We start from the raw sequence: 26,659 nt of genomic DNA on the forward strand, positions 1-26,659 counted from the left end.
AGCTTGGCAGCCGGGTTTTGCAGCATTTCCTCCCCGTGCAGCTCCCTTCCTGAGCTGGACGCACCTGGAGCCGCCGGGCCCTGCGGAGCTCTCCCTGTGGCGCTCGGGCACGCGGCTCCGCTGGCAGCGGCTGCGAGGCCGGGGAGGAAGAGCTCCTTTCCTTCACGAGCGCCTATCATGGCGGGAACCACGTGGACCCAAGCCTGGCCATCGCATCCGAGGAGCCCTGTGCTACCGCTGCAACAGGCGACACGGGCGCAAGGCCGCGCCAAGAGCCCTGGCTGCCTAAAACGTCGCTACCTACCGCAGAGCCAGCTCCGCTGCCTGCTCTCCTGGCTGCCCGTGTTGGCGCTCATCCTTGCGGATTCCGGGTGGGAGTCCTGGTGCGCTTCCCCGAGGCATCCGGCCAAAGCAGAGCGCCTCCCGCCGCGCTACAGTCCTCGCCTGTGCCATCCCTGGGAGTACGGCCGCCGGCCGAGGCCGCGCCGCGCGCTAAGGAGAGAAAGACTTCATAAATTGCAATCTACTTCCTCGCAAAGCGGGGGGCCCCAAGCACAAACAAACATGGTATAAGCCAATGTACGTCTCCAAAGAGAGCAAATAAAAAGGAAAAATACGAAAGAAAAGCAGGTTGCCAGACTGTTAAGTAAGTGCTGTCTTTAAGCCTGAAGTTCAGCAATGGGAAGTGGAACATCACCATTCTTTTTCAGTTGCCTCTTTTTTTTTTATTATCATTTTTTGTCAGTAGTTGGATTGCTATCGCAAACACCTTCACAACATACAAAAAAACATTTTTTTTTTTTTATCCAGAACGTATAAGGTAAGGATTTTTTTTTCTTTTTTTCAACCTCATGGGAATTTAAAAGCAAAAGAGAAACAGTAAAACTATGACAACAGCACCTTGACATTGTTTTAATTCCAACGCTATCAGAAGAAGTTAAAAGCAGAAAACAGATATAATACTAACAGGAATAAAGATACTTACTGTCTAAAATGTAAACGGAATGTTTTGGTTCAATTTTTTTTCTGAAAGAGGACAGTTTATCATCAATTCACAATTGAAGCAGCATGCAATTTTATTTATTTTTTCTTTTTTTTTTTATACTTTCAATTCTTGGCAACGGCGACAAACCACAATGTTATCGAGGAATGTAATGCAGACTTTTGTTATTTTTTTGGTTTTTTTTTTTTTTGTTTTTTTAAAGTTGTGCGCAAATGACTTTTGTTCCCCTTCAGGTCATGGATATGTTCAATAAATAGATTGTGGAACCACGGTACTGTATAAACTTCAGTTATACATGCAGTCCATAAAATTATTATTTTTTTTTACTGAATAATTTACCCTGTTATGTATATATACAAATAGATATTTTTGTCTCCATATAATCTATACAACACGAACCCACTATCTTCCCCTTTTAATGGTTAATGTACATACACAGGAAGTGTCTATTCTTATAAAGCGCCAGCCAACTCTCTTTTTGTTATCCATGGTGAGAGCTCGCACGTAAGACTGGGTAGTTCGGCACTGGGAGTTCCAGTGCCTCTTGTCTATGCCCCTGCAGCCCTCTTTCGTGTACCCCTTGGGGTTGCATTTGGTCTCGTAGAAGTATTGCTTCAGTTGGCCTTTGGGCACCGGCACCTTCTCCAGGACGGTCACGGTCGCGCCGGACATGTCCACCGCAGTCTTTTTCTCGGCCGCCGTCACCCACTCGCTGGTGCTGTCGCACACGCTCAGCTCGCCGCGGCGCGCGGGGTCCGAGTGGCGCCGGACCCGCATGGACATGTTGGCGGCATCCAGGTAGTTTTTGTACTCCTCGAGCAGGAAGAGCAGGGGGGGTTCCAAAGGCACTTGACTGCTCAGCATGACTCGTGACGTGTACAGGTCCGCGTCCTTGTTCTCCTCGCTGGGCTGCAGGTCCTGCTCCTCGTCCAGGAGCTCCTCGATGACGTGCTCAAAAGTGTCCGCCAGCGACGGCAGCCCTCTCGAAGCAGCGCTGGGCCCGTTGAGGCTCTCCAGAGTCCCGTGGGTCCGCAGAGCCGGGTAGGCCAAGCTGCCTTGTCCTCTGACGCTCGCTTCCTTCATCGGGGCAGCCTTCATGCAACCAAAGTATGAGATAACCATAGTAAGGAAAAGGATGGTCATCACTCTTCTCACTTGGTGGAACTGTTAGGGAGAAGCACAAGAGGGAGGAGATACGTTTAACAGGCGAGGGAGCAAGCGAGGGAAGAGCGCGGCCGCGTTTCAGCGGGAAGCGGCAGCCTGGCACGCGCACCGTGCTGCGCAGACCAGGAGCGTGGCCGCAGCCGAGGGGCTGCCCGCGGCCGCTCTGTGCCGGTTGTGTCCCCGTGAGAGGGGCACAAGGGATAAGGTGCATTCGTGTCTTGGAAAGCACCCTGCAGAAGGCAGGAAGGGGCCACGCGCACCCCCCAGGTCCCAGCATCTTGCCTAAAAGGAGAGGGAACAGACACGTCACGGCAGAAAAGCAGTGTTGCAAGACGGTCCCCTTTTAACCACGCTAAATTTAGGCTGAAAGGCGGCTTGCGTTACACGAGTGCCAGGGAAAGGACTTCTAGATTACAGCAGCGATAAAGAGCCTGGCTGAAACGACAGATCCCCTGCACAACTTGGCTTTGCCAAGGCCACACGCCACATGCAAAACATCTGCTCGAGCCAAACCAGATCCCGCAGAGGCTCCTGCCCAGCGCCAGCGCAAGGACTCCACGCGGCCCGCACGGACTTAGGTCCTACTGCAACAAGAATCCCCCAGCGCTGCTGTAAGCCCCAGCTGGGCTTTCTGGCCGATCCCGAAGCGCTCCTGTGACATCCGTCCCGTCCCACGGGTATTTCCCCCTTCTCTGATCTGGCTCTCCCCGGCCCTGCTTGCTAGAAAGCACTGGCATTGCTCGCATTTTTGAGGCAGCAGCTAATGCTCCTTTCGGAGCTTTTGAAGTTCATTCGGAAGTACCTCATACTTGGCAGCCCTCGCTGGAGCGAGCGCTATTTCTGTTTGCCAACAGGGTGCTATGCGAAAGGCCTTACTTCATCTCCTGCAAATATGCACTGGGAAACTGGTGCTCTTAAGGCTGGGGCTTGAAAAGACCATCTATCATAAAGCATAAAAAGAAAGCGCAGAATGTGCCCCTAAGGCACTTCCCAAAACTCAGGTCTCCACATTTACTCACCCGAGGGTTCGTGGGAAGGGGACACTCTTTGGGGAAACAGGGCTGCCATTTAGCCTTTCTTTGGCTAACCCACGCTCCGGACAGGAATCTCTGCCCCCAGCACAACTCTGTCTCCAGCCCTCCATCTTTCTTCCTGTTTAAAAGTTGATTGTGGCACAGATTTATTAAGATTAAACAAACCTGACATCTGTGACTCACAGGAACACAGTGTTTGCTCCAACCATGCAGAACATTAATATTTTGCAGACTTCTTGCATCCTAGGATATTTGAAACATTTTGCAGAGAACCGTATCAGATTTCTCCCTTGGAGAGGAAGGACCACAACAACGAGGGGGTCTTGAAGAAACGTGTTCCCCTTCCTTTATCACCCCAGGAGAGACAAGGCAGAGGGGAGAAGGGCTTGCTCAGCTGCTGCACGCAGACTCAACCAGTGGGACAGGCACAGAAAAGAAAAAATATATATAATCACGCACTCTGTCATGAAAATAATTTCACATACAACCTCCAGCAAACACCACGCTCAGAACAGACCGCAGATCCCCTGGCTCCGAACCAAGTTCCCGATGTTTTTATGAGAGCGGTGCCCGGCCGTGCCAGGCAGCGTCTTGCCCGCAGCGGACAGGCCCCGTCTCAGCATGTAGCACCCAGAAGGGCCGTCCCAGAGCAGCGCGACACAACGCAAGCGGGAGGGGAGCCTGCGTGCAGTGACCAAGTGACCAGTGACTCTCTCGGGCCCATGGCATTGGCTTCTCCAATGTGGCAGGCGAGCGCTGGGCAACCCATTCTGGCCTCCGTTTAGAAAGTCAAGTGTCTTCCTACATTGGAGCCATTTCCATCCTATCTACGAGATGGGAATGCCGCTGTTAGCCGGGTTAGCTCCAAAGAGGAGCCTCTGGCAACTAGCGGGACGGAGCCAGCGACGACGCGCTGCTGACACCCCCACGGATGTGTTCCCCCAGGGCCAGCCCTCCTCTTCCAGACGCAGCAGCGGCGGAGCGCGTCGAGTGAAGCTTTTGCAGCGCACATGGCTCCCAAGCGAGCGGAGATAAAGCAGCTAATCCTCTGCAAATGAGCCCCAGACTAGGCACAACTGTCTAATTGTGCAGGATGTGCCAAGAGCCTTCCCCACATGTTGACAAGAACTTAAGCAATATACGCAGCTCGCCACCGGCAGCAAAATAATACGAAGTGAGTTATTAGGAGGAAATAACAGTTAATATCTAGGAAAGCTCTTCCTCTTGGAGGCCATAGCAACGTCATAGTAGAAGCAGTCGTTCCAAATCTGCCAGTCTGTTTATAAAGTGGAGTAAGACTTGAATCTCGTGCCCTGGGTGAAGCCCCACCACCTTGAAGCTCACGTGGACGCGTGGATCTTATCTCCCTTCGCGAGGCAGGACTAATAAATACCCTAGCACAATGCCGAGGGGCAGGGGAACACTGCACCCTGCGTCCCTGCACATGCAGCTCCAAAATCCGTGAGACCCTTCGCTAGGAAAGGGAGTATTAGTGCTTGCCCATGGACAGTCACCATCTGAGACCGCCGCCTTTGAAGCGGATACGAGCTATTTTAAACAAACCCATGCTGGCCACGAAACCCGTGGAGCTCCGAGAAGAGGTCGCCACCACCGGACCAAGGCTCAGGAAGATGGGACCTAGTTTGTACTTCAGGGAAGTCCGCAGAGCTACTGGGCTCCGTAATCAGGGCAGCAGCCTCTGCTAATAGGCAGGAGGCTCCTTAAAGGCGGTTACATACAGTTCATTTACGTACGCAGCTACCTATTTACTTCAATATTTCTATTTACTGAGAACTCACTTGTTGATCGCTATAGCTGGTCACTTTTAGTTATTTTCAACAGAAAGGGAGCAGCTTAGCAGGGTGTGTTACAGCAGGGAGGCCTGCGGAATAGCTGCGACCACAAACATGCCCCTCAGCATCGTGGCACAGGGGCAGTGCCGCTACGAACGGCGCAATCGCCCTCCTTCAGCAGCAAATAGACTCGCGATGCTTTAACCCCCAGGAAGGAGCATGCAGGGGAAGGCAAAATTAGACACCAGGCAGCATTCGGTTTCTGCCTTGCCATTTTCCAAGGCCTTTGCACAAGAGTGGAGCTCTCTAAGCAGCAGTGTGTGGTGCGGGCAGGACGGGCGCTGTGGCAGCATGCGTGTCGGCACAGAATTGCTGAGACTGAGCGTGCTCAGAGCAAACGGGGTTAACCTCTAACACACGCATAACTGGATGCCTGATGCACTCTGGTTATCCTGAGGGCTATTTATGCAGCAAAGTAGGTAATTAATTTTTATTACCGAAAATAAAGCAGCCTCCCCCCTCTCCTCCAACTATACACACACATGCACACCCACACCCAATTTGTAGTCTTCTAATTCCCAGCTTCGTGCCAGGAAGAAGAAACACATTTTTACTTTTATTCTCTCATGGCGGTTTCCCTTCAGGTAATAAAATGCAGCCAGCCACCACACCAGAGATAGCAGAGACCAAGTCAGGGCCATCTTGAAGGTGAGGATAAACTGCGAGCAAATTCACGAGCAGTCTGTAAACTGCAACTTTTAACGTGCGATGTTTCTCTTTTGCCTTGTGCTGTTGCCTGGAGGATGGCTGCCGGGCGCCTCTCGACCCGCACGCCAAAGCGGGCAGGGGAGTCTTGGCAGCGTGTCCAAGTGAGGCAAGAACCGGCCAGACTCACAGATGGTACCGGAGCTCTCGGGGAGACGACGCCCATGGAAGAGAACAGATGTGCTCTATTTTGGTGCTCATGGAGTGGGAAGCGATGCCTGCGCCAGCAACACACGGCATGGCTTTTCCAGCTGTTGGCACAGCATCCCACACAAGGGCCGCTCAAACTGCATGGGGGCCTGCGAGCTCTGGGCATACGGGAACGGAAAAAAAACTCAGCCCCAAGAGGCACCTTTATATGTATAAATATATAGAGAGATATATGCATACACACGCACACACACATATGTATATAGCTATAGAGTGGGAGCCCCTCTCAGCTCCCAGGACCCCCAGCAGGTTCTGTTTTGCTTCTCAGGGGTATCATGGTTTGGGTAAGATGCCAGACTCTTCAAGCCCTGCCAAGACTTCCACTTCCAAGACCAAGTCTTAATTCTGGTTTCTGAATGGATTTCAGGCTTAGAAAACTGCACGTGGCTGTTTTGGAATATCCCTCCTGACAAACCCATGCCAAGAAGTACTCATTCAGAAGTAACACTATATGTCAAAGGGAAGTTCCCCTATGGGATAGGTTATCTGAAAAGAACCACCACAAAAGTCATTGCATAAAGTACAATTAGTCTATGCCAAGATATAATCTGGATCCTCCATGAGATCAGATAATTACAGTTCTCCAAAATAATCCACGGCAGCCTTATATATAGGTATTAAAAGGAGAAAGCTGAGCGGGAAACGTAACGATACTCCTGGAGAGCTCCGCATGCATCCCACCTTGGCACACTGGGATGAAGGAGGAGGAGCTGCGTCTGAGATCCCACTTTTTTTCCCAAGGTTTAAGCCACTTGCCCGGGATGGCACCGCAGGGGAAAGCCCAAGCTCCACATTCAACCACTCCACGCGCACAGACCTTTGCCACAGGCACCAGGCACGTCTTGGACCAATCTCTCCTCGATGGCTAACGCAGAAAGAGGCAGGGCAGCTGATTACAACCGTGGGGTATGATGCTGAATACATACGCTAGCTCACTTCCATCTGTGTCGTTAATTAGTTCCTGACTGTAGGTTAAATGTAGGGCATGTTGTCACGAGCCTAAGGTGTGCTGGCAGGACCTCCTGCTATTTGCCATATGGCTTCTCTGCTCCTTCCTTCATTCTTCAGTTTTTAACCTCATGCTTCTCATTTGTGGGCTCGGCCGTTATGTAACCAAGAATGACACAAAAAGGCGAACGGGTGTTAAAGAAAAAACATGCCTCATGGCAGAAAACTCCGAGAGGTTTCGCTGGAAACGCAACCCCACTTCCTGCCTCATGCACGGGCCGCTTTCTCCCTGGGCAAATCCGCTATGAAATTCTGGAAATAACTATTCCCACTGAGAACTACTACTGCACAAGCCCATGTTTACCAGCCCTATAAACACGGAATGGGCAGCCTGCCAGGAACCAAAGGTCAGTCTTCATTTGTAGAAAGCGGAGAAGAACGAGGCGATGCCTACTCGTAACATGGATGCTTGGCCCCTCGAGGGGAGACAGTCACTGCAATAGCCCTCAGGCCTCCTCCAAACCATGCAAGAAACATTGGCACATGTAAGACTGAGTTCGGCACACTGAGATCCGCCATCTCCACAGCTATATCTTTGTGTTAAAGCAAAATACCTCCAGATTTCACAGGGAAAATTGCTTTGAAAAATGCCTGAGGAACAAGATACGCGGCCTACTGGCAACTCCTCTGTAGCCATTTCCCAGCAGGTACAGCTTGAACACTACCAGATCTGGGGATTCTCTGCAACTGAACATTTGCACCAAAACATTTAAGTTAGCGCAGACATCAAAGTTACCTACTGCATGTTCTAGCTCTCATTGCCTAGTTGTTGTCCCACAGAAGGCAGACAAGATGCCCTTTGGTATTGCCAAGCATAAAATTTTGTAAATTCATTAGAAAAAAAAAAAAAAACTACAAAAATAGCTGTGTTGGACAAACCTATCGAGGAACCAGGTGCTCTGACTTCATACTCCAGGGTTATGAACTCATGATGTCCCACGTAAGTCTGTCACACTCGGAGGCAGACCTCCTTGGAGACTCGGGCCTCTAGCTTCTTTTTGATCTTATTTGCGGTGTGTTTGAGGGGAGGCGCATGAAAGGGACCCTCCAAAACTCTCGCTCATCGTTCACATTCCTGTTATTTTTGCAGGTGCAATGGCAGAAAATGTTTCACTGGCAGCAACCTGCATGCCCCATCCAAGTACCTGCTGCTGTGGTGACACGTGAAACATGCCTCTTGGCCTCCCATTAACCCAAAACAAACCTTCTTCACCAGTCTGCAGGACACTAGCCACCAGCAAAAAAAAAAAAAAAAAAAAAAAAACAAAAAATGGCATGAACCGTAATGCCTATACTTGGAAAAAAAAACTAAAAATAAAGCAGCTGATCTCTGTTCATTTCTCCATTTGGCTCAGCCATCGTAAAGATAAAGGGGCAGTCGCGATGTTCAGCGGCAAATCCTTTCTGCTCCACGGTTTCCTGGCACTCGTTCTGGTGAGGTTTCCTTTGCCAGCTTGAACTTGTTAGTGGCTTTGCCTCCCCTTTGGGCTCATACTGGTTTTCAGTACAAATTCTATCAAACAGCATTTCTGTCTTGGCATTTATGGCTCAGTCAAACTAGATTATCAACTGAAAAGGAATGTAAATAGCAAGTGAAGATCCAAGTCTTGACGCAGGCAGCCAGCAGGCACAATTATGGAGAAATGCCACAAACACGTCCCGTCGTCCATCTCCACGGTGCCCAAACGGGCACTTCTGCGGCATGGGGACTGCTATGACTAAGGAGACGTTAGTTTACTTACTAATCCAGCCCCTGAATAAAGTTTAGATTTCATTTCTTTTCACCTCAATATATCAGGAATTGAACACTCACTCAGAGAGCCATGTCCACGGTGAAGAAGGGTAAACTAAACCATATGGACACTCAGCTTTGCGCTGAGTTGGGAAAGTAAATGGCATAACTGACTACAGAATCCAGAGATCATAACCCCAACTCCCTGATCCGGGCAAAACTGTGTTTCTCCACCAGGAGCTGCTACGTTTAAAGCAGGCAGTGTTTTGATCATGTTAGATAAGGCACAACATGTGCGAGAGTTGGCAGAAGGCTGTGTTTAACTCTCTTTTACAGATACATGTACTACAGGAGCCGGCAAAAAAGGACTCTAGTCCCGTTCTTACAATTATAGCTTTTAATGCAGCAACACGCTCAGCCTTTTGCACGCAGCTGATAAAGAACATTTAACACTTTACCGAAGACTTCTGCCAAAAGCTGCTTTTGCTGGCGTCTTCTTGCTAAGCTGCGAAGGGCCACGAGCTGCCCGTAGCCCAGTGCGTACACCGGAGGGGCACAGGCTGGGCAGGGACCTCCAGGTGACCCACAGGGAGTTTTTTAAACTCTGTCTGGGTTCAACAACTGCTCTGTGGCACGAGCAGGCTCTTGGTTTGAATGGTAAATGCCTCTGTGTCACAGCTCCACCGTTTCCCACAGGAAAGCTCAGGCCCTCAGAAGCTATAGATTAAGCACTTATCCCAACACACTTTGTACCAAGAGATTTAAAAAACTTTAAGAAACTATCCAGTATCGTCACCTGGAAGATGCCCAGGACATGCAGCACACTTGGTACTTTCGAGGTTCAATGAGGTTTGCAACTATATATTTACACCAAGCACCTACAAGAGGAGGCTGCCCCCCAAGCAAATTTCAACTAGCTAAAAATGGGCTGGTTTTGCCCTGCACATATTTGGTGCAAGCTTTGGCCACGCTATCAAGTCTCAACGACCCCAGTACAAACCGGGGTAGAACCTGCTTGCAAATATTTCTTTAGGTATAGCCCGAAGCTCAGCACATGACCAAACTGAAAGCGTTCCTTCTTGTTTACTTATCTAAGCCGCGCAGGCAAAATTGTGCCAAGAGTAGGTAGGATTCATCGGGTAGGATTCACAGGTACCACCTTAGTTACACAGAGCTATTAAAAATAATTTAAAAGAAGTGCCTGCTTGCACCCGCTGACCTCGCTGCTGCCTTGTAAGAGCAGTTCAGACGAGCGGCCTCCCTTGCTTTAACTGCGAGCGTCCCGCGCGGGACGGCCGCCGCCGCGCGCTCGTGCCGTGCATCTCTAGGTGGCAGCAGCCACTCGGATTTGGAGATACCAAGAGATGCTTATCTCGGATTTAGCCAGGAGCTCGCCTCCCCTCCTCCTTTCCTAATCCCAAACGCGACCCCCCTCCCCCAGCTCTTCATAATTTATAGTAGTCGGGAGCTGAGTCACAAGGATTTCTCCATTTTCCTCATCAAGCGCGCAAGAAAAGAAACGAGCTGCCAAAGCATTGAGGTAATTTATAGCGTAGAGCACTGAAAGCTTCAAGTCGATCAAAGGACTCGGAGAAACAAACATAAGCACAATTGTGCCTTCTGTTCCCTGCAAATGCCACGGCCAGAAATAACCGTCCTCATTAACCACTTTCACCAAAAAAATGACATCGCCCAAAGACACCGGGCTCCTAACGGGGAAAACATAGAGCTGCAAGGGCTGGTGGCAAAGTTGCTGGGGAACTTTCCTTTTGGTGCTGCTGGGATCCACGGTACTCATCTTCAGACAGCCATATGCACCGACGATGTCTCCGCTACACCGCAACGGGACATGGCGCCACCACGGTGCTACCGCTTTACAGTCATGTCTGGCCCGGATCAGTCCTGCCACTCAGAATGTTTTCACTTAATAAAGGGTAGAAATGGCCACGCCGTTAAGCCCGTAACACCTCCAGGATTACAGACTTGCAATTAGACGCTAGGTATTATGTTGGGGCAGAGCAGCTCAATGCTGCCAGCCCACAGTCACCTGGTGACCAGGTCCTGAAGGGCAAAGAAGAAATGGAAAACGCAACGCCAGCCCTACAGCTTACCTACACTCCAGAACTATCTGCCCTACCATAAACGCGACACTTGTACGAACAGTGAGCGACCATATCCTGGACTCGGAAGCAGCACGGGCAGCCTAAGCTTGTGCTAGAGCACACAGACCATAATTTAAAATAGGAAACGCTATCAAGTGTTGCCTTCCAAGCCCTGTTACTTATTATTTGCACGACAGCCACGCTGAGGAGCCTGCAATGGGAACAACACCCACACAGATGGGTGACGGACATGGCAGTCTCTACCCCAAGCAGCGTACAAGCAACCTCGAGAGAAAAGCGAAAGAAGGAGGATGGATACAGAGGAGAACAAGACATGCGAGCTGATGAAGAGCGGGCACCGCTTGCCAGCAACCAGCCCCACGCCAGCTCACGTGCAGGTGCTGGGGCTACCGCGGCACACAGGAGTCTCAGACTCATCTCAGAGGTGACAGAGAGATTCCTAATGAAGCAGCAACCCAGCTATTTAGGAGGAACCAGGCACTCACAACAGGCACTTGGAAGCAAGTTGAGACAAGTTGGCAATTAACCTGTTCAAAGCACATATCCTCTCCTCGTGGCACCGCCACCAGCTCGCACACCGCCTAACGTGAGACTTCTCGTGTGGGCAGGAGACGCGCTCTCAGAACAACATGTCAGCCTTTTACGCAAACCAGAAAGGCAAATAACGTGAAATATTTATTTATTTTAAGAGGAGCGCTGGCTCTGGCAGAGCAACTTGTTTCTCCTCCGTCCTGGCTTCCACAACGGAGCGATGAGAGCCTTCTGCTCTCAACTCCTCACGACCCGCTTTTCCATGCGCACCCTGGAAAGGAGCCACGAGCGGAGCGGAGCGCGCGACTCCTAACGTCTCCTCGCTGGAGCCACAGCGAAGGGAAGCACTTGGAGACTGCAAGGAGCTTTAACTGCAGCTAAGCTCAGCTTGGCATCATTACCACAGGCAGAGCCATAAAGCAAATGAGCCGATCCTTGTTTTCCTCCACGCTCCGTCACGTTTTGAGCCACCTTCGCGACCCCGTGCATGCCGGCGCGGCGCGCTGTAGTACTCCCGCGTGCTGTAGTACTCCTGCAGCACTACAGCGTGACGCCGGGATGTTGAAGAGCACATGGCTGAGAGTCAACTTCCAGTCCAGCCTCTCCTGAGGCAAAAATCACTGCCCCTTTTGCTCCGCTATGTCCCTTATTATATCTGGATTATTCAGACAAGGTTTTCTTGATCCTCCCGACGTGGTCTCCCCTGGCTTCAGGGTGCCCGAAAGCCAGGTGTGCTGGCAAAGGGCTTCTCCAGACGTGGTCCAGCCGAGTCCCACGCTAAGCCGTAGCACCGCGGCAGAGAACCGTGCCAAGTTTTATGCCGGGTGCTCCTCCTGTATCGATTTCCACTACGCCAATCACCAAAAGGGCTATTCTCTGCCCCAAGAGCTATACCGGGGCAGTGCCCTAGCTTGTGTAGCAGGAGCGGGGCCAAGCACAGCACCGCTTGCCACTGAATAAACATATGTTATACACACACACGAGGAAATTTGTTTTCTGTCCTCATCCCACCACAAATTAAAGACGATCTAAAGACTCGCTCTTTAAGAGGATGCGTCATGGGGAAACTCCTCCGCATTTGCTAAGACCCTGTTACCCCAAGCATAAATAAGTGATGCCCAGCGATCCCGCCGCAGCAGCAAACTGCAGCGAGCCCCAAAAAGTGCCCGTTTCAACCCACCTGGGACCAAGCGGCACCACTCCAACGGCTCCAACCGACGCGAGGCCGCCCCCTCCTCCTCGGGGCAGGAGGGCAGGGGGAGCCGAGTCAACCTTGCCCGAAAGAGCCCGGCCCCGCGCAGGGGGCGCCAGGAACAAGCGGGGCAGCAGGTCACCCCGCGCGGGGCTGCCCCGCCGCGCGCCCGCCGCCAGGGGGCGGCGCCCGCCGCCCAACGGCCGCCCCAACGGTCGCCCCCAACGGTCGCCCCCAACGGCCGCCGCGCCCGCTGCCCGCGTACCTCGCCGTGCACACAAAGCCTGGCCGCGTCCCCGCCGGGCGGTCACATCCTCACCGGGGCGCCCCGTCCCGCCGCTGCCGCCGCCGCGCGCTCCCCTCCGCCCCGGCACCGCGGCGGGCGGCTCGGGTGTCTCATGAAACCTTGATGAGGGGCGGCGGCGGCGGCGCCGCGCCCCCAACGGCCGCCCCGAGCGCTCCGGCCTCGCCGCGGAGCCGCCGCCGCCGCCACCGCGAAGCGCCCCCTGCTCCGGCAGCCGCCGCCGCCTCAGGCCAGCGGCTCCGCCGGGGCCGCCCCCCCGGCGCGGCCCGCCCCGGGCCCGGCCCCGCCCGGCCCGGCCCGGCCCGGCCCCGCCGCGCTCGGAGCCGCGGGAGGGCCGCCCGGATTAGTTTACTCGCGAACCGGATCCGCGCGCGCGTCGCTCCCGCGCTGACCCCGCCGCCGGCAGCGGAGCGGCCATCGATTATTGATGAGCGGATCGGCTTTCCCCCGCGCCGCGGGGGGGACGGGCGCCGCGCTACCGCCTCCTTCACTTCCTCGCCGTGTTTTTCGACATTTCCATCATTTTCAACATTTTCGGTATTGTGTTTTTGCCCCCGCCGCCATGTGGCACCTGCCTCCGCAACACGGGAGGAAGTGAGGGAAGACACTGGGCGCGCGACATCTGAGCACACCTCACATACAAGGCAGCTTTCTATATGTGTACATATATATATATATACATATACAAACACATTATGGGAAGCACTCGCGGTGCTGATGTGCCCATTTTGGCCAGCCACCAGCCTGCCACCTTCGCCTGCGGGAACTCAACTTTTTACACCCGTCAGCTACACATTTGCGCCCCCCTTTTTGTCATTCTTAGCGAGCGGAAATAGAAGCTGCCCGTCACCACCACGCTGGTTTGCCCCAGCGGCAGAGCCGGGGGGCTGAGGCCGCTGCTTTTCCACCCCCGGCATGAGCCGGGGCACCGGTGCGGAGCGGGAACGCCGCACATCTGGTTTCCGTCCCCGTGGACGCCGCGCATTAAAGTGATGGATGGGCCGGGGCCCACGCTCACCGATAAACTAATTACGCGATAGAGGAGTTGGTCTGAAATTCCGCCGTCACGAGCGCAAGAGAAGCAATAAAAAATTCAACAGTGGAAGAGGACAACGTTCTTAAAAAGCCCGTGGCGGATCAATAGGCCGCTTAGTTGTCCCCCCTCCTGCCACCCCACAGGGTCTTTGCGTTGCCCCTCTGTTATCCCACGTTATCCCAACCTTGTTTTTGAAGAGGGAGAAGGCCAAGAGGCTACAGTTGTCAGAAAATACAAGCTAGCCCCAATACATGTGCGAGAACAATGTCGATGTGCTTAGGTTTTGACGCCGGAGCATTTTTACTGCTAATATTTTTAATTGGCTGAGGGCAGCTCTCCTATCACTACGAGCGCTTCGTGTTTCATTATGTTTGCCCGGGTTTCCTAGTTACCTGTCTTTGATGGGGTTTGGGTTTTTTCCTTTTTTCTTTTTTTCTTTTTTTTTTCCTCTCACGCTAATGGCCTGGAAAGTTCAATGAAATAAACTTTTCCAGCTCAAGCAATGCTAAAAATTGCATTGAGTTATAAACATGGCGGGAGGCTGCTGGCACGCGCAGGGCAGCACCGGCGCCCGCGTGGTTCAGCCCTCAGCCGGTCCCCGTGCTCGGAGGCCAGCTGGAGAGGTTTTATCTTCTGTTTTTTAATGGGATACTGAGTTATTTTACCTAAAAACACCTCAGAGAGCTCAGTGTGTTCTCTGCGCTAGCAAATGCGAACCTTCTCCTCCTGCTTGCACCAACGAGACATTTAGTGGGGCCTTTTCCCGCGGGTTCGGGGCTCGCGCCGCTGGGAGTATAAATTCCTAAACATCATCCACATTTATTTCCTGGACACTGTTTATTTTTTGGTGTAGTTTATACAGCCGAAATGTAAACGCTTGCAAGGGAGTGGTGGCTTTAAACACCTCTGTGCTTTTCATTAATTATCCTGTTTAATCTGCTGTAATTTATGGCAACGCAGTGATGGGCTCCCCAGCCTTGCTGCGCCTTTAGTTGCTTGAATATAAACACGGCTGCAGTCAAGGGGAAGGGAAAGCGCATGAATCAGAGCAGAGGTTTGGGGCAAGGATTCTGCAGCACGGAATTTAAACCATCACTTTGCACTTCCGCTCTGTTCCTGTTTGATGCTTTACTCTGCTCCGTGCTCCGAGCAGGAGCCCTTTCCCTTCCAGGCATGTGGAGCTTGTTCCCCTTTGGTTTCTTAATTTGGGTTAGAGTCCGTAATGCGAAATATATACTCTGATATTGTACCTAGAGCGCACTGACGGGGCCTAAAGAGCTCTTCTGTGAGGGGAATTGAGATCAAAAGGGATATGGAGTTTAAATATTCAACACTTTTTTTTTTCCCTTGGATATGAAATATAGAAAAATTGTTTTGATGCAAAAGTCATTGCGACGGAATATGTTACTTAGGCTCCGAGACCATATTAGGGCAAAATGGCTTTTTAGATAGGGGATTGCGCTGAGAGAAACTCCTTCATATGGAAATTATGACATTTTGTCTTTTGCTTCTTATTAGAAAGTTGGGAATGAGTAGAATTTCCCCTAGTCAGTGCTGCAGGAAACCTTCCATGGGAGAGTAGGTCACAAAAATAATTATTCAGTACCAAAGAGGATAGATTGGGAGCAAGAAAACCCCCTCTGAAGTCTGGGAATTCTTAGTCTTTGGGAGGGTTCTCAGAAAAAGGAAGCCAAAAGAGCACTGAAGATCACGGACGGTGACCACAATTGAGCAAGCTGCCTATGGACAGGGTGGCTGGTGGCTGCGGAAGCAAAAACACCATGGAGAAGGAGTAGAATCGCGTGAACCTGTGATTGGACCCGTCCCTCTCGCTCCACCGAGGCCTTTGCGAAGGCCCGAGGCCCCACGGGGAAGCTGAGAGCAAAGGTTCAACAGCAGCCTCCAAGCGCCACCTCCCTTGGGGGAGGATGGCGGAAAAAGACGCACAACAAATATTAGTCACATTGCCTGGGGACACAAAAAGAGATTCCTACGGGAAGCGCTGAGAGATCTGCCCCGTATGGGAATTACCCTTTCTATATAACGATTCATTCCTTTTATTCAGGTGCAGTAAATTTCCAGCCATGGGGAAGGAGCCATCCCACATTGGACTGCAGCAAGGGCCGCGGACACCAGCGAAGGACCTGAGTGATGGATCACGTCCAGGCGCTGGAAAACGCCCAGCCTAGAGTTAGCCTCCCCTAACGACAGGTAGGGCTCTTGTGACATCGGATTATCAACGACGGCTTCGCAGACACCTGAGCTTGTCTTGCAGATTTGGGAAAAAATTACCACTCTGAACTGTCCAATATTTTTTGCAAGTCTGTCTTGCCCACATGTAGGCTCTTGTGGTACCTTAAGGAAAGCCTCGATGAGAGTTAAGAAATATTCGATGACCACCGGGGACTTTCTTCCATTTAGCCATGTGCTCTTGCTTTAAGGAATCAAATATGTAAATATATAGATGTAGATATAGATATATGCAGGGTAAGCCGTAGTGCCGTGTCCCTTCTTCTGCACAAGCATCTCCGTGTAGAAAGTCTCCATCATTCTCTACCCCTTACATGTGTTTCTTAAGAAAAGGACCACACTTAGGAAGCATCTTGGAGACGGGCCTTTCTTCCTCCCTCATGACATTTCTCATCTTCCGTTTCTCTCAGTGGAGGGACTGGAGGAAGGACCAGCTTCTAAAGAGGCCACGTGCAACGAACCCTTCGGACACTGTCCACGTTCCTTCCCTTGCAGAAGGGATGAGAAGAGGGTTAACGCTAGAGCTTGCTCTCCCCTTGGGTCCCATCTTCTTCGACAGCCTTCAAGTCTTCCTTTTTTTTTGCTTATGCTGCTGCAGAGAGTATTTTGCCATTTGTTACAATAATGGCATCCAGGCAGAAGCTCGTGGCCCCATAAACTTTAGACATAATTTTAACTGTGTCGACTTTAAAAAGTCAGTATCTTCCTCATCAAAGGGCAATCATGCCCAATGTGGGTGTCTGCGCCAATTGTGTTGCGAGCTGCAGCAATAATCTAACCAAACCATGCGGGTAGCTTCTCTACACCCACATTTCTTAATTATCATCATGAGACTGAGGTAGCCGAGACCAGATCTATAATGTTTTCTGGATGTCAAAATGCCCACACACCTTCTGTAATCCCGATGCTACCAGCCCCCCTTCCGCGTTGCTTTTAGCTGGTCCATCTAATTATCTATTACCCTGCTCTTTACTGCATTATTCATAAGTCGCACAATGGATTGTCAGGTGGAAGGGGCTCCGTTTAAACAACAAAAAGCAGAAAACAACTTATCTGATTAGACTTCCTTAGCTGCACAACCCTATGAACATTTACATTCTTGGGATGAAGCCTTCCTCACCGCCCTCCAGAAACGAACCTTTATATTTTGCATTCAGGTGAGGGCTGTGGCTTTAAAAGTCCCCGTACGTATCGCGTCCCTGGGCAATACGTTTCCTTCGGAGGGTTGTAGCCTACTTCCTGCCTTGCAAATAAATTCGTTATTTCCAAGCTTGTGCTGGAGTCGATAAGGATCCGAAACGGGAGAGCAGTGAAAATGTTATGACTTAATGAACATGTTGCGCATGCATTCTTGCCAAATGTCAAAATAAATTGGAGGCCAGAGTGTACGGTTTAAACTGCTCAAGTTGGGGGGTTGTCTGCTATTTTGGGAAGAAAAAAGAGAAAAAAAAAAGTAGACCAGGCTGCTAAAAGACAGGGGGGAAGAGAAAATGCACATATAGGCACTTCCAGCAAGACCTTACTCCATCAGTATTCCCCGTGGGAATCTGGGGTTACTGGGAGAACCACTCACGTGCCAGAAAGCTGGATGCACCAGGGGAAGGGGCGCAGGAGGCTTTGGTGGAGCCAGCTCTGGCTTTCACTTAGGGCACTCATGGAATATCTCAACTTTTCCAGGTATCCCATCCTGGCAGCCCTGGCACACGCATGGTGGGAAGCCCCGGGCAACCTAGGGCACCTTCCCTGTGCTCACGCAACTTGCAAACTCAAGGTCTGGACATCTCTGTGCCACCAAGGACTGGATCCTTTGGATGCTTCAGGTGCATCTGACTACATTCCCTTTGGGACTGCCTTGGGAAAAGCCCAGTTCCGATTACGCGATAAGTAATATTACTCCCATACGTCCATACCTACATGGTTAGGAAAATAGGTGTCAAGCTGCACATTCAAGGGGAGACCACATCAATATTGCCCTTCTGGGGCTAGATTTTGATTGTTTGGATTTTCTGCCATCGAGGGCATGTTTTTGCGTCACGGAGAGGCCCCGATCCCAAGTTTCTTCCTCCGCTTCCAGCCCCGGGAGCTGGCACCAAGCTTCGCGCGCTGCCTGCCGTCCCCATGGGCTGCCCAGATACTCATATACGGCTCCCACCTATTTTGTTGCATGACACAGGGAAGGGGGGGAAAGCCCTTTCCCCACACCTACACCTACCACCCGGCGACTAAGAATAGCAGCAATACTGAGACAGATGGAAACGCTAGCGGTGACAGCTCCCAGGCACGAATCGCACGTTTGGGAAATAACGCAACGGGTGGGCAGCTGCTAGATGAACTCTGTGTCAGTCGCTATGTTTTCCTGGCTACCGTTTTGCCGGGGTTGGCCTCGGAGAGATCCGCGGCTCCCCCACGGAACCCCTGCGTGGGACGCGCTCGGGTGCGCTGCGGGATGTCCCGCGGTGCTGCCCAAAGCGGGGGCACGAGGCGCCCAGAAACACGACTGCTGAGGAAATACAGGAACCTGGGCTCTTCTCTGCCTCCCGGGCCAACCATGAGCCTTCTGCCCAGAGGGGAAGGGGTTTTGGAAGTGTCTGTCCTCACACCGGCAGCTGGGGCTGCGCGTCCCGGGCCCAAGGAGCCTCCTGGCTTCCAGGGCCTCGGAGAGCTGCTTTTTCTTATAGGAGAAGCTGCTTATGGCATTTGGCAGAGGAGTGAACCCCATCTCCTGAAATCTTAGAGATGCTCCATTTGTTTGGACACCAGATTTAAAAAGTTGGGCGGTGATGTCTTAGAGCGCTCAGTGGCCACCTCCTACCCACCACCTCCTTCATGGCAGGACCTACTTTGAGGAAAAAGTGCTTTTCCCTAGAGATCCAGCCACCTTTCCAACATGGCCATGGCAGGACAATCCTATGGCACCATGCGTGGGAAGGGCTGCTGGATTCCCCAAGGCCTGTGTTTCCTTGGGGTGCTTTGGAAAGCCCAGCAACGGCAGTGCCACGAGGTCAAATAGAAGGAAACTCCGGGGGAAAACAAAATAAAACTAAAGAAAGAAAACCTGACACGTCAAAACTTTGCAGGATGAAGAGCAATTCAAAAGGGACTGGACGTTTCACAACGTTGTTATGACCATAAGGGATGAAAGGTGGTGATGAACGGCCACCAAACGCGTGACAGCTCCTGGAGAAATGGTAGGCACTAAAATCAATAGAGGTGCTTGCAGATTAAGGTATGACTCACCCTGAGCAAATGTGACCAAATACGGCCCAGTGGCATTTGTTAAAATCAGCCCGTCCCATTCGTCTTTGCTTAGAGTCCGACCAAAACAAGGCGGCAGCGGGAGGAAGGGAACGATCAGACCGAGAGTTTTCCGAGAGGCAGAAAGGAAGCAACAGTTGTAAGATTAGACTACACGAAGACACACGCACACAGTTACCCACGGAGTGAAACTCCACGTAAACAGAGACTCCTTGGCAACCCAGGAGGCACCAGCACCGTTTATTTGGGGACCGGCCGCGCGCCCCGCACGGTCGCCACCGCCAGCCGCGGCGCGAGGGGCAAATCTGAGCTCGGCCCGATGCGGGGAGGGGAAGGGAACCAAAACACGCGCGGGGAAGGGGGCCCGAGGGCGGCTTTAGCCAGGGCCGCCGGGGATGGTGCAGAGAGGAGCCCCGCGCTGCAGCCGCGGCCCGGCCGCCCCCGCCGGGGTTTTCCCTGCGCGGCGGCTCCACGGGAGCTCCGGAGCGGGGGATCCTCCCGCCCGGCGCCGCAGCGGCCCCGGCCCCCGCTGCTGCTGCCGCTGCTGCCGCAGGGAGCGCCCGCCGCCCCCGCGCTATAGCGGGGGAGGGGGACACGGGGACACGACGGGGCTGCGGGAGGGGGATGCGCCACAGCGGGGGAGGGGGATGCGCCCCGCCATCCACCTTATCCCCTCCTCTCCCCCTCCCCTTCCCGCCGCACTCGGGATCCCCGGGCGGGAGCTCCCGGCTCCGCGGCTCCTCCGCGCCCCCCCCCCCCCCAATATTCCCCCTCTCCCCGGGGGGCAGGGGCGGCCGCGCAGCCTCTTTGCAGCGACGGAGACCCCCCCCCCCCGCCTCCGCCCCCCCCAGCGGCTCTACCTGCTCCGCCAAAACTGCTGACTTCCCCCGGCTTATTTTTAGCCCGGAGACTAAATATTATTAGCTACATTTCTACGTAGGAAGAGTCGGAAGCGGGGGGGCACTAGGGAGAGGGAGACGAGCGGAAAGCAGAGCGGAATGGTGTCCGGGGCGGGGGGGGGAGGCTTCAAGCTCTCAGCTTCCCCCCTAACCTCTCTTTTTATTTTTTAGGACGCAGAGAGGGGGAGCGCAGGGATCCCCCGGCTCCTCTCCATGGAGGCAGCGCTGGGCTCGCTCCCTGGGGAAGCACCTGGGGCCGGCGGCAGCCGCGAAGGGGGTGCTCAGCTGCAGCCCCTTAGCCCTGCGAAAGCAACTCGCGCCCGTACCGAGGGAAAAAATAAAAATAAAACGAATATAGATACACTCGCATCTCTGCTCTATGGAAAGTCGCTGCCCGCAGCACACGCACCCAGGGCTCAAGTTCGCTCAAGTGGGAGCCAAATCCCTCCCGGCGGCTCCTGCCGGCTCCGCGCTCCGCGCAGCGCCCGGGCCGGGGGAGCGGCCCCAGGGGGCAGCGGCGGCGCCGCGGGAGGGGGGGACGGGGACCCCCGCTTACCTCGCTGCAGCCCGCACCGCGCCTAGATGCCGCAGACGGAGCCTCGCATCGCCCCGAGCTGCCGCCGCCGGAGCAGCCCCGGAGCGAGCGGGACTCCCCTCTTAGCTCTCCTTTTTTTTTTCCTTTCTTTTTCCTTCTTCTTTTCCTTTTTTCCCCTATTTTTTTATTTCGTATTCTTCTTTTTTCCTCCTCTTTTTTCTCCCCCTTTTCTCGTCTTTTTTCCTTCTTTTTCTCCCTCCTCTTTCTCTCTTTCCTCCTTCCCCTCTTCCCCCCTCCCCTTTCTCCCCCTCCTTCCCCTATCGCCGCCCGCTCCGCCGCGACGCCAACTTCTCGCCGCTCCGCGGGCGCGCAGCGGGGCGCTCCCCTTCCCCTCCCACCCCCTCCTCCCCTCTCCCCCCTCCCCCCGCGCGGTCCTTCCCGCGCAGCCGCGCGGAGCAGCGCGCAGCGCCCCCCCCCCCCCCCCCGAGCCTCTGTCCAAGGTGCTGCCCCGGGCGCGCTCGCTGCGCGCTCCGCGGGTCGCGTCACGTGCAGCGCGCCCGGGCCGAGCCGAGCCGGGCCGAGCCGAGCCGGGCCGGGGGGAGCCCCCCGAGGTCGCGCAGCTCCAAGTTCGGCGGTCGCGGTGTCGCCCGCGCAGCCCGGGAGCGGCGCGGCGAAAGTTGCGGCGCCGGGTGCCAATTCCGCGCCCCGAGAAGTACTAGAAAGCCGAGCCCCGTGGCATTAGATGCTGTCGTTAAGCTGCATCGCGAGCGCTTTTTATTTATTTATTTATTTTCCCCGCACTTATTAAAAAAATAACGGTTGTTTTTTTTTAGTGGTACTCACCATTGTTTCTTTGCTGTCCTGGAGACAGAAGTGTCTTAAAATCCAGTCTCCCCAACAGATGCTGGAAGGTAATGTGTCTTGTTTGAAGTCATCATGTGAGAACTTCTGCTTTGCTCAGTGGATCGCCCACCACTTGGTGTGACTTATGAATCTAATAACCCTTTGCAATATCCGCGAGCTTAAACTCTCCACCACCTTGGTGCCTACAGGAGACAGAAAGCAACTGGCAGGGAGTTTTAAAAACCTATAGATTTACGCAAACGCCTTAGCTCAGAGTCACGTTTCCCTTGGAGTTCTTACGTGATCCTAATGAATGAGAGGGGGCACCGGCTGGCATGGTATAAAACGTGATTCCCGCCGCCTCCCGGGCACCTGGAGCGGGGCGGAAAGTTCCCGAGGAAAGTCCGCCCTGGACACGCTCTCTGTGTAATAAACCCCGGCTCCCGGCCACTCTCCTGCCTCGCACCTGGGGCCGTGCAAGACGAGCCGCCTCGGGAGCTTTGCATTGGTGACAGGTAAGCAAACATTTGCCTTTCGCAGCGCCACGCTCCCCCCCCGCTCCCGCGGGAAGCGCTCCAGGGACTTGTTGCACCGAGGAGCCGGGATGCGGCCGCCCCGCCAGCCTCCCCCCATCTGCTCGGACGCCTCCTGGCCAAGAACCTGCCGCCCCCCAAAGTGCCGTGTCCCCCCCACCCCGTTCCTTTTTTCTCTTCAACGCTCCTCGGTTGGGGCAAACGGCGGCCGCGGGGCAGGCTGAGCCCCGCGGGGACTCCCGCGCGGTGGCCACGGGTGTCCCCTCCCGTCCCCCGCCCCTTGTGGCTCCGTCTCTCCCTTGTGCTTGTGGCTTTGAGCTCCTGCAAAGCAGCAAAGGGCCGGGGGGACGCGGGGGTCCTGCACTCCGGGGGGAGAGGACAGCGGCGGCCAAAGGGGACCCTGCAGCGGGACCCCCCAGCAGGACCCCCCAGGAGGGCTCCGCAGCCTCCTACGAGGAGGAGGGGAAGGCAGGAGGCAGCAGTCGCCTCCCGCTCCCTCCCTCTACACGCAGCCCCTTCCCTCTCCCTCGGCTCCTTCTCCTCCCGGCCGCCTCCGCGCTGCCGCATCCTGCCCAAGCCACAGGTACCTGTGGCCGGGAGCCGGAGCAGCCTCTTCCATGACAACCATCTCTGTTGATCCAGGCACTAACCAGCAGATGCTGCCCTAAGACTGGTGCAGCTGCTCCTCCATCCCCGGGCTGTCCCGGGGGGCGAGGAGCTCCGGGAAAGGCCGGGAGGGCTCCCAGGAACAAGCCCACAGGGCCGTGAGCGACGCGCGCCCTCAGCGCACGCAGCAAGAAGAATAGCTCCTAAGGGCATCTGCTGGTGTGGGGCTGCACCCAGGCACCTTCCCTGCCACCTAACACCAGCAGCAAGGACTGAAGGCTTCTCCCAAGTGGTGTGGGAGAGCCAATGGTTAAGGCAACTCCTGGCGCCCGCCCGGAGCAGCTCTGACCCTCCTCCGGCATCGCAGCAGTGGCAATGCCCACCGAGCCTGGCAGGGAGGCACCCAGCTCCCATTACACATTAGGGACCCAACCCCATACAGCTCTGACCCCACAGAGTCCAGTGGAGCTTTGGAAGAGTTTCAGTATGGATTAAAATAATAATAATTTCTACAAGCTTCCACACCCAACAAGTCCAATCTTTCCTCTACGAAGACATCACAGCTCTCTCTTGTAAGGTAGTATTTTATCTACGGAACTGTTCATCGCTTCCTTCTCATCTCCTTAACTTCCAGGTATTTTCATTTTTGGCTAAGTGTCTCGGTTGTCAGGAGCAGCCAGAGCCTTCGTAGGGTCATGGTAGCTGTAACATTAACCTTGGCAGAAACTCCCTCGAAAGCCTTGCACCGAGAGAATGGCCCGCACGGTCGGTTTGGGCCCATACAGCTGTATTTCCCGGAGCAAATTTATGGTGTTTGCCACTAATGCAAAGGCAAACTCATGGGGACGGAGCCACAAGCCAAGAGATTCATTCAGAGAGAACTTCAAGAGCTCCTGAAGACGACTTCTGCTTAAGGTAACATCACTCTACTGCTTCACTGCGTATGGGCAAGAGCTGAAAGTCTGTTCTCTGCTCATCAGGCCAGAGTAAGCCCGTGTCCACAGGGAGATGTTTTGATCCACTTTGCTCCCTATTGGTTCCAAGTAATTCAGGAAATTTAGCTACAATACTCAAGACAGGAACCAATTCTACCAATGCATAGGAAAGAGCAGAATGTCATTGATGGAATAATATGGGACTCCAAACAAGCAAACAAAAAACAACCAAACCCAAAACAACCAAACAAAAAAAACAACCAACCCCAGGAATGATCTGGTGGAAGAGAAGACAGCAGATAAGTAATGTCAAGCCCTGCCTCATATGGACCTTGCCTGGTGAATAACAACCCAACTTGCTCTGACAGAGCAGAGCTGAAGATGGGGGGGACCGGTAGCTGCATAAAAATGATTTAGTTGCTAGCAGAATGGGTTGTTAGGCCATTGGCCACCCAGTCATGAAAAAAAAAAAACACTGTGTTGGAGTAGGTAGAAAGTTTTGTTTTGCTTATTTATTTAATTTTATCCCCACTGGTTTGTAGTTACTCATGTGACAAGCCACACATTTCAGTAAAAGTTAGGAGAACTTGGCCCACCATTTCAAAGTGCCTACCAGGTGCTGCACTTGCAGAGTGTGGAACAGGATGGCTTTTACCGGGGCCGCATAAGACCGTACTTGCTATATTCAGGTAGTTCATACATATAAGGCAATGTACGTCTCTTGTTCCAAGTGTGTTTATCTTGGGTTTACACTGTTACCAAATGAAGTATACAGCAGTAAAACTTGACTTTGGTGGGACTCCTTGTATGTAAATAGTCACAGAACTGTTTAGCAGATGAGGCCTAATTAACCAGGAATCACTTGCACATTTTTCCCCTCTCTCAGACAAAAGAACGTGAAAAGAAATGGTAGAAGCCTTACTAAAAAATCATGGTGCCCTGAACCAACATGTCAACCCCTGCCCAGAAACCTAAGTGAGCTGCAGATGTCCATCCCCTTGCTTAAAGTGTTGGCTCAAACTATGGCTTCTGCTCACAGTGGGAAGGCTAAGATGTGCAGAGGTCTAGGAGACACCTTAGGTGCATTAGGCATTAGCTCCTTGCTAGGAGCGAGGAGAGGGCTGGGAACACCAAGAGCCTCCGACAGCCGTGCAGGCAACGCGAGTGGGATCAGCTGATAACAATATCTGTCAACTGTGGAAATGCTTCTGAAATAAGAGCTGTTATTACATCAGCGCCCGAGTGAAACAGGGCTGCCAACTCCTCTCCACGCCAGCAAACTAATGGCACCTTTGAAAGAAGAGTCCCCCAGGGGCTCTCGTGTGCTAGTTTGGCGACTAACCTGGTGTTTCTTCAGCAGGCGGATTGGGAACCTGCCCTGCTGCTGCCTGCAGGGAAACAGCACACTCCTAGGTTGGTTTTTAGGGTAGCCTCCCAGAAAGTGTTGACTTTCTGCGTTCCGTCTCCCCTTCCCGCGGGTGATCCCGCTCCGTCGTCTCCATCGTTCCCATGATCTCGGCACTGCAAGCCCTCCCTCCTTCCTCCCAGGAAGAGCTTGCCTTTCCTTACAAGCCTACTTGCCTTCTAAGCGCTCCCAATTACGCACATGCCAGGCTGGTAACATGCAGCTGAGCATCATAGTCATGATCCCACTCAGATACTCAACAAGCCTCCCACCGATGCTGCGTCCTCCTCCAAAGCAACATTTCAGCTTGCCTCCAGGCTTCTCAAAATACTCAGCAATAGCAACAGGGGCTCCAGCTTGGTCTCCCTAGCCCGTTGGTCTCTAAGAGGGAGGATCGGACCTGACATTGGTCGGGATAACCTCGGGATTTCCACAATCCAAGGCATTCCTCTTATGCTGAGCATTTCTTGGCTGTCAGCTATGGTTTTAAAAAAAGAGAGAGTTTAGATAGAACTATTCTGGTTATTTCTGTGAAAGGCATGATTCGGGAATGCTTCCAGAATTAAATTTGCTCGCTTTGTTTTTCCTCAAACTACCACGATGCAAATGTACTTCAGACTATATCTTATCTGCTTGCACGGCGCTCGTTTAGGCTAGCTGCAAAAGACCGGAGATGAGATAAATGTAATGGAAACTATTGGCCCACGTAAGTTCTCCTAGGTGACCTGAGCAAAATGAGCCACCAGGTATCTCTTACTAGAAGAAAACCAGAGATAGGGAGAGAAATCAGAACCTGGGGAAAAAAGAAACATGACAGCCGTAATCTGTCACTATTGCAACCTGATTACTGGATTCTCTGACATGGGAGTGGACCCTTCCTGGTGGCATTGAAGGCTATGTCTTGTTTCATATAACCACAAGGAAAGCATTTTTGAGCACATCGACCTTTAAAAGAGCAAGCAGAAACCATGAAGAAAAAACAATAATTAAAAGAAAAACACAACAACAAAAGCTACATCACTGCCCCATCACATCTTTAGGTGCTGCTCAATGTAGTCTTGTGCTGAGCAAGAACTTCTGTACTTCAAGGACAGAAATACCCTTACAAAACTCAGGAGATTAACCTCAGTTTTACTCACAAGTAGAAAGCAAACACGTGCTTTCCTCTTTTTCCACGTTAACACCACCACTGCCTGCAAAACCATATTGATCTACGTGTCTCCAGTCCAGCTCTCCGTTCCTAGCTGCAGTGGGAGTGCTCAGCAAGAGCTGGGGGCTTGAACCACCTTGGGCGGGATGGAAACATGCTAGTCTTGGAATAAAATATGTTGAAGAAATTACACCGCGAGTCAGGAGGGAACAACAGGAATTAGGGGTCACTAAGGAATGCTGGAAAGCTCTGCATAAAGGCTTGACTCTTCCCTTTGCCTCTGTATTTACATGATGGGCTCTTCCAAATACAGCTGTGTTCTCCTTCACTCCTCCGTATAAAAAAGGAAGGGA

General features: G+C 53.0%; 2 protein-coding genes across 5 annotated transcripts in view; both read right to left on the minus strand.

Annotated features, from left to right (window-relative positions):
* Positions 1-26,659, minus strand: part of LIN7C (lin-7 cell polarity scaffold C) — a 127,235-nt gene that overhangs the window by 24,146 nt on the left and 76,430 nt on the right. The window lies entirely within an intron of this gene.
* BDNF (brain derived neurotrophic factor) lies at positions 1,186-21,896 on the minus strand. 4 transcript variants are annotated; one of them, XM_010226641.2, is made up of 2 exons: positions 21,678-21,896; positions 1,186-2,167 (listed from the first exon to the last, which is right to left on the minus strand). In XM_010226641.2, the coding sequence occupies exons 1-2, from the start codon at positions 21,678-21,680 to the stop codon at positions 1,406-1,408; spliced, it is 765 nt and encodes a 254-aa protein (XP_010224943.2). In that variant the 5' UTR covers positions 21,681-21,896; the 3' UTR covers positions 1,186-1,405. The 4 variants fall into 4 exon arrangements, with proteins under 4 accessions (XP_010224943.2, XP_088381998.1, XP_088382001.1 ...); XM_088525872.1 differs by lacking the exon at positions 21,678-21,896 and adding an exon at positions 20,856-20,987; XM_088525875.1 differs by lacking the exon at positions 21,678-21,896 and adding an exon at positions 20,261-20,283.

This window comes from Tinamus guttatus, unplaced genomic scaffold (assembly GCF_059628265.1).
Source record: "Tinamus guttatus ecotype Peru unplaced genomic scaffold, ASM5962826v1 Tinamus_guttatus_pri_ptg000240l, whole genome shotgun sequence".
Classification (NCBI taxonomy): Eukaryota; Metazoa; Chordata; class Aves; order Tinamiformes; family Tinamidae; genus Tinamus; species Tinamus guttatus.